Source organism: Orycteropus afer, unplaced genomic scaffold (genome assembly GCF_000298275.1).
Source record: "Orycteropus afer afer isolate SDZICR_OR568_19922 unplaced genomic scaffold, OryAfe1.0 scaffold00487, whole genome shotgun sequence".
Classification (NCBI taxonomy): Eukaryota; Metazoa; Chordata; class Mammalia; order Tubulidentata; family Orycteropodidae; genus Orycteropus; species Orycteropus afer.
In genome coordinates this window covers 1,439,975-1,451,821 of record NW_006922074.1, presented here as the reverse complement: position 1 = coordinate 1,451,821, position 11,847 = coordinate 1,439,975, and the positions used below count along the sequence as shown (strand labels likewise).

Sequence of the window (11,847 nt, the reverse complement as noted above, 5' to 3'; positions counted from 1 at the left end):
AAAGGAAGAGCTTCATGTCCTTACTCAACTGTGCCTACATATGCAATAGCAACCAGAGAAGCTAGATTCACCAACTTCCTGACTTAACAAAAAGTTTATAAAGTGAAAACCTAGTGCTTTCTGCTCATCACTGCAGAGATGTAATTCCCTATGATGCTCTGGGTTAAGAACAAACAAAATCCAGGAACCCACGTTGAGGTAGACAGAATCCGGCCCAAACAAAACTCAGCTTGAAAGCAAAGCCTGGCCATAAAACTACAGACAAAGGTACAAATACAGACACTTAAACCCAAGCATTCAACATCAAATCAGGAGGGAGAGTACCTGGGTGCCTGATCTCTAGCCTGAGCAAGCAAGGGGGCTATTTCTCCAGGAGGGCCTCTGTGAACAACGCACGCTCCTGGGCTACTTCTTCTGACCCCAGTTCTGCATAGGTTTATCCACAAGCCTCAGAATAAAAATGCACTCTTCAAGTAAGGGTGAAAAACAGAAAAATATTACAACTTTTTTTTTTAAATAAAAGTCTTAGGCTCCGTGTGGCTGAGCCAGTTCACATCTCGCAGTTCAACCAAGCATGACGCCCAGAACACAGCTCACTAGTCTGTATCATTTCACTGCGCCTCAGAGCTCCGCCAGGAAAGAAACTCAAGTCCCAGCTCTTCTGAGAAAGCAGACCTTAGCCTCAGGGCCCTGCCCAGCTGCACCTGCTCTACCTCTCCCAGACATCCCCCTGGGCAGCAGCAGCAGGCTTGCTACACACGGTTATAACGTGGCTTCCAGACAGATCATGACTGCAGAAATTTGTCTGCTGAACCTTGAAACTATTTCTGAGTAATGTTTAGTCAGAAACCTTTTCTTCACCTAAGACAGGGCAGTGTTCCTGGCTTCCAGTATCAGGTGTTTTGCACGGAGAGGTTCTGCCGCCCGTGGCACTGGTCTACATATGCTCGGACGGACTCCAGGAAGCCAGGAAAGAGTTAAGCACTCTCTGCACTTGACTCGGTGGCTTCCCTTCACCACACACTCCCAGATCCCACCATTCTTTGAGCTCACGTGCAGCCAATCAAACCCAAGGAAGGAAATGATCCTGGCCGGCTGACAGCCCCAGAGCAGAGAATGCTGATGGCCATATATGGTAAAAACCACTGTCAGAGCCTGTCAGGCCTGTTGGCCGAGGGCTGCGGACACAACTGTGAGCAAAGGCACAAAGCAGGCGGCCTGCTCATCTCCAGGGCAGTGGAGGAAGGGGAGGGAAGCAAGTAAGCCATCATCTGCCAGGGCACGCTCTCAGTCACAGCCATTCACTGTCATCAAAAATAGTCCCGGGATACACTATGAGGTTCCTTCTGCCAGGACTCAGTGCTCCATTGTTAACTGGGGGTGAGCCGGGTGCCCCGCCTCCAACCACAAGTAAGACTATGGAGGCCAATGAGAAGCCCTTCTGTGGCACTTCATGTGGTAATGAGGCTGTGCAGTGCTCGTGTGACTGGCAGCTCGTGATATAATTTGGAAGCCATTGTTCTGCACCTGGTGCCCCCCCACTCCCCCCTCCTCCATCCCTCCCCACCCAGTCCCCTCACCCCACCCCCTTCTCAGAACCCATACAGTTGACAGTTGAAGGTGCTCCAGGCACCAGACAGCATCTACTTCAGGAGACAGAGAACAGACATCACACAACACATGGGGACACTGGCACTGGGTAAAATGTCCTGCCGTAACAGCAGAGCTCATGTGCCTAACACCCACATCTGTCTATACAAAGGATGACCGGCACCGTGCCCCCTGGCCAATGCAGAGCAATCTGTGAAAATGGGAATGGCCTGCCAGCAGAGCCCAGGGGGAGAGATGCAGCAGGTGCAGGCAGTGCCCAGATCACACAGAGAGGCATCATCACGAGACAGCCCATGAAAAAGTCACTTCTCAGCAAGGCGCCTGGACTTAAAGGAAGCCCTCAACAGAGCGCATGGCCACCACTTCTCATTGTCCTTGTTTCTTCGCAAGGCTTGGTACAGACCAAGCAGTTTCCAAACCTTAAGACCATGCGCCAAGCTGGCAGAATCAAAGTCCTGACAAGCTAGTGCTGTTGTGAAGAAGCCATCCAATCACAGAATGCCAAGGACTGAGAACCAACCAGACCATAGTTTCTGCACAGAAAAGCCTTCACTCTCAGTAGAAAAGAAAAATTAATAAAAACATATGCATACCACGTATAAATCAAATGATGACTCAAAATGCCTAATGAAAGCTCTGGGCTGTCACTCGATCCCACCTTCAATTTCTACAACTGTGGAAGAGGGGTAGGACAGCAACTCCACTGACTGTAAAAAGCGCAACAGCGTTTACGAGGGGGACCCTCTAAGCACACCCTGATGCATTCTGGAGCCTCATTTTTGTGAAGATGATGTAAAGCCACTGCCTCTTCCTGACACATCCTAAGCAAAGATGCAGGTGAATCCAGCTACAGCAAAAATCCTGAAATGGATGGCAGTTCTCATTCTGGTTCTCTCCCCGCAGTGATGAAGGAAAATACCAATTCTGTACTATACACACAACAAGTGAAGATACAAAGAGCAAGAAATTAATAATTTTCTACCAAAAAGCTACCCTTCTGCTCCTCTTATCCAGCTCTCTAACAATGGTTTGGTTTTTGAATCAAACATCCCATTTCTCCTCTGCCTGACCTAAACTCCCAGAGACCGGAAGTTGACCTAGGGCTACCCACTTATTCTTTGCCCTCCTGGGACCAGAGCACTTCCCCTTACTTTTCAGTTTAACAGGCTGCTAGGTTCCTTTCCTCTTTTCTCCCTAGCTCCTACACACAGAAAAAACCTGAACTCAAATAACAAGAACCTTCTCGGCAATGTCCTCCTTGACTTCCAAGACTCGGCTGAAGATGACCTCTCTCATACCATGCTGGAACACGTTATGCACACGCAGTGTCCCCCACTGGAGAGATGAAGGTTCAGGAGCTTTTTAAAAGCAAGAACCCAGCAAAGGCCTGGCACCAAACAGCAAACATTCAAACATTGGATGAATGAGTACGTGAATGAATGAATGAGGTTTTAAAAATAACATCTTAAACAATACGCTCTGTTAATATCATTAATAGTTTGCTTTTGTAAAAGAAATAATATTGTATTGTGTTTTCAGTGAAAGTTGACACGGCAGTTTAGGTCCCCATTCAACACTCTCTTCACAAGTTGTTCCGTGATGTTGCTGACACTATTCGTGATGCCTGAGCATTCTCATTATTTCTGTTCTGGTTGTCCTGTCTCCAGTCATCACTAATAGTTTTAAAAAATAATTTATGTGCATAAGTTTCTTGCAGAATATTTTGAGAAAAGCCAAGTGTACAGTAAATGAAAATCACCTTTAATCCTACCACCAATGTTAACATTCCAGACTTTTTCCTAAAAACCAGAAACATACATTAAAGTTACACATAGTGCTGGCGGATTGATTGGCTTTCAGGATGGCTCACTCACATGGTTGGTAAGTTGGCACTGACTGTTGGCATCATGTCCTGTGGACCGTTCCACAATGCTGTTTGAGTGTCCTCACAGCATGGTGGCTGGCCTCTGCCAGCAAGTGAAACAAAAGACAGCGAAGAGGAAGCTGCAAATTATTTCAGGACCAAGTCTCAGGAGTCACATGCCATCAATTCCACAAAATCCCAGCGGTTACACACATCAGTCCTATTTAACATGGGAGGGAACCATACCACAGCATGAATACTAAGAGGTGAGAATTTCTGGAGGCCATCTTGAGGCTATCATAATTCAGTAAGGCAAGATCCTGAACAACCACTCTGTTAAGTAAGAAAGAAAATCATTATAACACAATATGATCCTGTAGCCTGTGGCAGTGGTGGTTTGGACCAGCTACTGCGGAAACCAGAGTATGATTTCCCTGGTCTCAGGGAATCAGATGACGTAACACCGGAGTGGGTCTTCTCCAGTAAGAGATGAACAAATGCCATCATTAGTCAGGCACTCAGAAGACTCACAGAAATGAAATAAGATGCCTTCCTCAACAAACTAACAGAAAAACACTCTAAAGCAGCCCTTCTCAATCCAGATTTTTTGAAAGAATGAAATCCTGATGCCATACTAAGGCAGATCTTGAATGTAATCAATTTCTCTCCTATGCATCTAGAAGGCACTAGCTAAGTATCATCCTTAGGAGAGCTAAGAAAAGAATCCTTTAAATTATTTTCTGTAGGGCTTAATTCTTTCGAAAGACCCCAGTTGAGAAAGAGTGCAAAATGAGCTGAAATGATTGTTAACAGGCATAAAAAAATAATACAAGATTCCAAACATGCCCACAGACAGTTCCTAAAATAAAATGGAGTCAGAGGGGAGAAGGAGCGAGGATGAGAGTGAGGCTAAAGTTAGCACAGGCCTGTCTATAGCCCTCCCGTCACCGCCCAGGTGCCCCACCTCTCCCAGCAGTTACAGCGAGAATGAAATCCACCAGGAGCCCAATTTTCCAAAGCTCCTTCACAACAGAAATAGTCAAGGGAGGGAAGAGAAAAGCACTGCGGGAAGGTGGGAGCCATCCAGTGTGGACCCTCCTCCCACATGAGTGTCAGGATCAACAGCACGTACTTCTAACCATGCCCCACTCCTTTGATTAAGCCCAGAGTTGCAGGCTAACTGTGATCAGAAGTCTTAGTCAGTGAGTGTGTGTGTGCGTGCATGTGCGCACATGTGCAGGCACACACATGCACGCCTAACCAGAAAGGCTGGGTGTGTTTGTATGAGCTACCACGGCTTACAACGAGGATGAGGGTGAGTGACTTAGCCCCACATTCGGGACAGGCATGTTCATGCCAAAGTGGTGGAGTCCACAAAAACCAAAATCAAACTCACCGCTGTCAAGTCAGATCCTACTCACAGCAACCCCTCCTTGGATTTCTGAGGTGGTATCACAGGTGGCGTAGTGCTTAAAGCACTTGACTGCTAACCAGAAGACTGGTGGTTCAAACCCACCAGCCACTCCTCGGAAGGAAGATTAGGCAATCTACTTCTGTACTGATACCGCCTTGGAAACTCAAGGAGGGGTCGCTCTGAGTTGGAGACAACTCAATGGCACAAAACAACAGTAACAATAACATCAGTACAGCCCAACCTTCCTTCTGAGGAGTGGCTGGTGGGTTTGAACCGCCAGCCTTCTGGTTAGCAGTCAAATGCTTTAGGCACTATGCCACCAGAGCTCCCGGTGGAGTCCACAGGGGGACTGAAAACCTGCTTGCTCCTGAGAAAGGGAGCTTGTGCAGTTGCAGCAAGTAAAAAAAGAAAGCACCCCTTATAGGCAAAACCACAAAGCCAACTGCTGTTCAACAGAACAGCTATTATTCATCCTCCGAAAGACTGAAGATTAAGAAAAAGTATGAAGCCAGCCCTTGCAAAGTTCTGACAGGGCGGCATGCCACAGCTTGATGGAAGCATTACTTAAGAGATCCGGCATCATGTATGCTGATCTGAATGGCCCCACCCCAGGATGGAGCACTTCCAGATTTCTCCCCAGCAGTGACCTCCTGAAGTCCCACTTTCTCTAACAAACCCTTCCTACTGAAAACCTCATACACCACACACTTACAATAAGCATAATTCACCCTAGGCTTGTCTTTTGCTATGTGTACATATAAATTCATTTGTCCCTGTTACGCTTTCCATCTCAAGCCCTGGAAAACAAAGACCATGTCAGACATGTTATTCTCCCAGAATCTAACCAGTAGCTTCCCGAGGCTACAACAGTAAATCCTGTTTACTGCTGACACTGACTAGCTTGGAAGAGAAATACATGCTTTTTAACAGAAGCCTTTCTGAAAGGGTCCCTCACAATCCACCTTAAGGTCAGTACGTGTACAGATCAGTGTATGCCTGTCAATACTGGTATGTACCAAAACAAGCACCCCCATTGCTGTCCAGTCGATCTGACTCATGGTGACCCTACAGGACAGAGGAGAACTGCCCTATAGGGTTTCCAAGGCTGTAATCTTTACAGAAATAGACCACCTCATCTTTGTACTGTGGAACGGTTGGTGGGTTTGAACCACCAACCTTTCAGTTAGCAACCAAGCTGCTTAACCACTGCACTAAAGGCCCAAAGGTGTTGTCACCAAAACAACTGCACCTGTCTGTAACCAGAAACAAAGAAAGAGGAAATGTTACCAGAAACCCCTAAGACATTTATTAGAAACAAGACCCATTTCTTAAGACTTTTGTTCAGGATGATCGCAGATGGTGATCAACATCTACTGGAGCCTAGTTCACACAGAAGAGCATAATTTCCCGTGTCACTTTATATTAATATTCTTGGGGATTTGTGGGGTTTTTTTTTCTTCACTGTTAAAGAAAACCAGCACCTCAGCATAAAATTATTTCACAGATGCCAAGGCACTGGTGTTTTAAGAATTGCTATGGTGGTACAGTGGTTAAAGCACTCAGCTGCGAACCAAAAGGTCAGCAGTTTGAACCCACCAGTCGCTCGCTCTGTGGCCAAAAGATGAAGCAGTCTGCTTCCATAAAGATTTACAGCCTTGGAAACCCTGTGGGGCAGTTCTCCTCTGTCCTATAGTGTCGCCTGATGGCAGTGGGTTTGGTTTGGATTCCAAGCTAGAGTCCTGCACTGGGATTACTGGGTTTATCATACACTTGGGGCCCCATCCTCCTTTTCCTTCAACACTATACTTCTGAAGAGCAGACAAACACCACACTGAACACCAGCAATCTACTGGGCTCCTTTGTGGCATAGACTAGGAAGCTGACCACAAGGAAAACTAGATGCAGGTGTTCTTAGAGGGCCAGGTTTAGGGAATAACTAGGAAGAAACTGTCATGGGAAGGAAGGAAGGGAAAAGGAGGTCACCTGTGCCCCAGGGCTCACAGGCCAGGCCCTGCTGCCACAATGGTCCTTCCGAGAGCTCCCCACGTGCAGGACTGGCTAGAGGGGCCACATGGCTGCCCAACTCTGCTGGTTCCACCTCCACCTAGATCAAAACGCAGCCACAGTACCCTTGGCGCCTGGGGGGCAGTTTATGTTACTGGGGAAGGGACAACTCAGAAAAGAGCTGAGAATGCCTGCACAACTTAAAGGGTGTCACCAGCGTCCCTGACTTGTACACGGAGAAAGTGCTGAACTGGTGTGTGTTCTGCTGTGAATATGCTCAACAGCAGCAACAAAACAAATACAACTTATTACATAAAAAAAAAATGTTAAACAGCAGCCACAGGAAAGGATTGTGCTTTCCAAAATTATGCTTTGGCACTGAGGAAAGGGGAAAAAATGCAACAATAGGGTTTTCTTTGAATTTTCAGTACCAAAGCAGCAGCATTAGAAGTTACTTTGTAACTGAGAAACACTGACAATAAGAGGCACTCCTGAGGTCATCCAGAATGATGGAGACAGAAAATCAGTTTCACATACTTAGAAACAGAGAAGAGATACAGGGACACCCCAAGTGCCACTATAGGTTGGTCACCAGGCATGGACTCCCTAGTTCCCAGCCCTGGGTTCCTTCCTCTACACCATACAGACCCTAAGAGCTAAAAGTTTCAGCTTTTGGAATGATAGTCCATTACACCCACATCTCACACAGTACACGTGAACCTGTCAGTTATACAAGTCTATAGCCCTAATATCAACCTTATATATTTCCATTAGCCATCACTGGGCTTGGTTCACATCTATGTCCTTGAAAACAACTGTTTGAGGAGCAAAGCCCCACAAACAGCATTACAGCCTGAGAAAGACCCTCAAGTCTCCTCCCAAACGAAATGCTTCATCTGAACATGATGATTCTTAAAGTAACTTATTTTATCCCAATTCCTATAAGGGTAAACAGCAAACAATAAAATATATGAATTGTTGGCCACTTTATGGAAGTGAAGATGGCCACTTTATGGAAGTGAAGACCAAATCGTAAGATCCAGCCAGCTGTGGCATGTGAGTCCCTCTAAAGATATGCATGGATTCAAAGACTCCCAAACAAACAAAGGTTTGTTACCCCACAGACAGACTCAGACCCTTTAGTGGATGGGAGGTGTGAAGTGAACTGTCTGAACTCAGAGGAAAATGAACTATCAAAAGTCTAAATCAGGCTACATATCTGGCTTGCTCCATTTCTCTGAATGAAGGAATGTCTTAAATGTATCCCTCCGTCTATAAAAGGGGGAGGAACAGCTCTTTAAAACTATAAAACAGATTATGGTTTCCTACTGTCCAAGCCTGGTTTTCAGGCTGTGGCTGTCTTCTCAGCTGGCCCCCAGATGGCCCCTATAAAATCTCTGCTGAAAAGCCAGGCTTCTCAATGCTCCTTAGTGTTGGTGAAGAGATAAACTAAAAAGCAGTGGAAACACATACAGCAATAGGATGCACACTATAATAGTATATATGTGTACATACATAGACGAAGTGAACACTGGATGATGTTCAATCTTTGTGGCACAACCATAACTGTGCAGTATTTACAATTTCTGAATTTATAATGTTAAAAGTAAATAACTGTTCACGTGATTCTTCAAAGAGACTAGATAAGACCTTTCTAAACCAACTAATACGATTTGGGGTTAGTTTTTTAAAAAAGGCAGTGGACACCAAATGCTCCCGTCATGAAGTTCAACCTGTGACCCCTTGGATCACCACTAGGAACAGCTGTAATTGTCTCGGATGCTCATTTTCCACTCAAAGCAATTTCCTCAGCAGAAACGCTCATGTGTCCAAGCAGAATAAAAATGTTCAACATAAAAAAAAATTGTCCTTAGATTTTTATCGATAACTTCGCCAATAAACTTGCCGGAAAACACTTAATGCATCTTGTTCTCTAAAAACATCTCCCCACTTCTGTAGTGAGATGGCTGTGTTGTGTAACATCACATCAGTGCAACCAAAAAGTAAAAATGAGATGTTTCAAAAAAACTCTTATCAGGGGAAGCAGTACTTCACCACTCCAACCACTTTCAGAGACACAAGGCCCACGATGATGTGCTCATACCCCTGCTGGGCATGGCTCAGATGGGGGCACGGGATCGTCCCACTTCCCTAGTGGTTTCAGCAGAGTGGAAACAGCTGTAACGCAAGTCAACATCTGCATCCTCACCTAGCTCTGAGCCCTCAGCATTAAGAGTTCAGGATTCAGCAAACGTACCTTCCTCCTAACACTCACTCACTCACCCACTGCCACCGAGTCAATTCTGACTCACAGTGACCCCCCCACTGGGTGTCTGAGGTTGTAAATCTTTACAGAAGTAGATCGCCCCATCTTCCTCCCATGGAGCACCTGGTGGGTTTGAACTGCTGACCTTCTGGTTAGCAGCCAAATGCCTTAACCACTACAACACCAGAGCTCCTTTTTCTTCCAAAAGCTAACTGTAGATAACAACTCTTCCCGGCTCTCTTCAGAGCCTCCCCCCACTCCATTATTTGTAACTCTGGGATTAAAGGAACTGTAATAAAAAAAAAACACCTCCCTTCCATCAAGTCAATTTCCACTCATAGCGACCCCCAATGGGTTTCTAAGGCAGTAAATCTTTACAGAAGTAGATTGCCCCATCTTCCTTCTGTAGAGCAGCTGGTGAGTTTGAACTGACAACCTTCTGGTTAGCAGTTAAATGCCTTAGGCACTATGCCACCAAAGAACAGTCAGCAAACACACTAAACTCCTAACTTATTTCCCATCTTACAGGTGGCTCTCTGAGAGGATAAAGTAGGGCTCTAGAAGGGATCAAGTAGGGTTCTTGGAAGCCCACTGAAGTTGAAGTACACATAGGTCCACTTTCAGCGACTGTTGTTGTTGTCTGCCGTCGAGTCGGACCCGACTCATAGCGACCCCTCCTTGGGTTGCCGAGGCAGTATCACTACCGAAGAAGATTGCCCAACCTTCCTTAAGAGCCTTTATTTCTACCTCTTATCACAGTTAAAGTTCTATGCCAAGGCTTATTATGCCCAGACTCAAAATTGGTATCGTTTCAGAAAATTTTCTTGTGTTCTTGTCCCATTTACCTTTCAAAAAAACCCAGTAAGTCTCAGTCCCCATGATTTGGGGGGGGAAAAAGAGAGAGAGGGAAAAAAAACGTATTTTACAAAATTCTACCATTTGAAAACATATGGATCCTAATTGGGGATCCAGAACTGTTGTAAAAGCTGCACTCCAAAAGAAAAGCTTTTGGGAAAAGTGGATGACTACTAACCAAATCTTAAAATCCCATGCCTGCCCATGCTCACGTCATCATCATCCTAACGTCTTTCCTCCATAGGCGGCACACCCAGAACAGAGTTCACCATCCTGTTTGATGATTCTGTCAGAGAAAAGCTGATGTGATAGCTGGGCATGGAGGACTCAACCTCAATTACATCAGAGTGATGGTCCCAGCAGTTCCAGAATTCTCAGTAAACGATCAACCTCTAAAGTCAATGCCTTATGGAGAAAACACAGAGATTACTAGAAGGTGCCTAACCCAACACAAAGTCAACATACTTACCTTGTGCAAAGGAAGCACAAGGAATGCTCCTCCCCCACTCGCTTCTATGATTATGGCAACAAATCTGGGATTGACAGCACAGAAGGAACTGTCCCAGGTCACACGAGAAACCCGGATGTCGTCGTAACACTGGTCATTTTTCACCGCTTGCCCAAATACATGCCGGAACTTGCTCTGTCGTACCACTCGCCTCATGGTGTCTGCAGAAGAAAAGCAGGGGTTCTGTTAGAGCTGCACTGAGCTGTGAGTGTTACTTTCACAAAACGAAAAGCTGCAAGGAGGAAAAACAGAACGGCATGGCATTCGGTCTGCTCTCTTACAATGCAGCCAAATGGCAAATCCAAATTTCCTCTACCCAGAGAAAAAGTGCAAAATGCGTCAGGGAAAGAATTACAAATAAATGAAGAATTCCTAATTCGGGATCCAGAGCAGCTCATCAGTTTTCATTTTGGGAGAAAGATCATGGGACAGAATGACGGAAATCCAGCCTGTGGGGCTGGGTGGGAACAGAAAGAAAATTCACCCCAACCCCCTGCTTTAAAGATAAGAAAATGCCAAACTTAAGTGATCAGATTGATGTGAAGCTGAAGAAAGCACAACACCAAGTTATGATTCCGTGGCTTTTTCCTCAGCTGCCAAGGTAATTTTTCACTTCTTAAACCTTTTCCCCAGACTTCAGCACTCTGCCTACTCACCCAAGTATTTCCACAAGGCCGACTATGCATAGTGGGGGACTCGAGACACCAGCAACTGCTCTTGTCACGACTCTTCCAAATCCCTTCTAACAGACCTAATCATCAAAGCTGCTCAGTACCAGGTGCTTGGCACTGTGCGCTACAAGCCAGAAACAGGAAAAGTCAGCCTGGGCTAAGGCAGCTAAAGAGGTCAAGAGCCAGGTCTTGGAAAAGACTAGTAACTACCGAAACAGAAAGTAATATGATGAGAGCAAAGTTTAGGATGATAATCCTCCTGGCAGAGGCACAATGCATGGATTAGACAGGAAGAACCTAAAAGCCAGGCTAAAAAGTCCTAACAGTAAAGGAAAAATTGAGGGACTATTCTGGAGGGGGTTAAAGTCAGGATAGGTATACATTCACCACAGCCCAGCCCCTAGTAAATCAGGAGGCTTGGAGAAGAGGAGGAGACACAGAGCTGGTGTCCTTGAGCTTCCTCATGGGTCATTTAGACCCCAAAATCCACTGTTGTTGCTGTTGTTACGTGCCATCAAGTCGGACCCGACTCATAGTGACCCATCCTTGGGTTTCCAAAGCAGTATCACTATGGAAGTAGATTGCTCAACCTTCCTTCCAAGGAGTGGCTGGTGGGTTTGAACTGCCAGCCTTCTGGTTAGCAGTCAAGTGCCT

At 45.8% G+C, this 11,847-nt stretch overlaps 1 protein-coding gene across 1 annotated transcript in view; it reads right to left on the bottom strand.

Moving 5' to 3' along the window:
* The window catches only part of CORO1C (coronin 1C), an 86,678-nt gene that overhangs the window by 71,009 nt on the left and 3,822 nt on the right, over window positions 1-11,847 (bottom strand). The window contains exon 2 of the mRNA XM_007954985.2: window positions 10,484-10,685. Within this exon, the coding sequence (XP_007953176.1) occupies window positions 10,484-10,678 (195 nt within the window). The 5' untranslated portion in view covers window positions 10,679-10,685. The remainder of the gene's footprint in view (window positions 1-10,483; window positions 10,686-11,847) is intronic.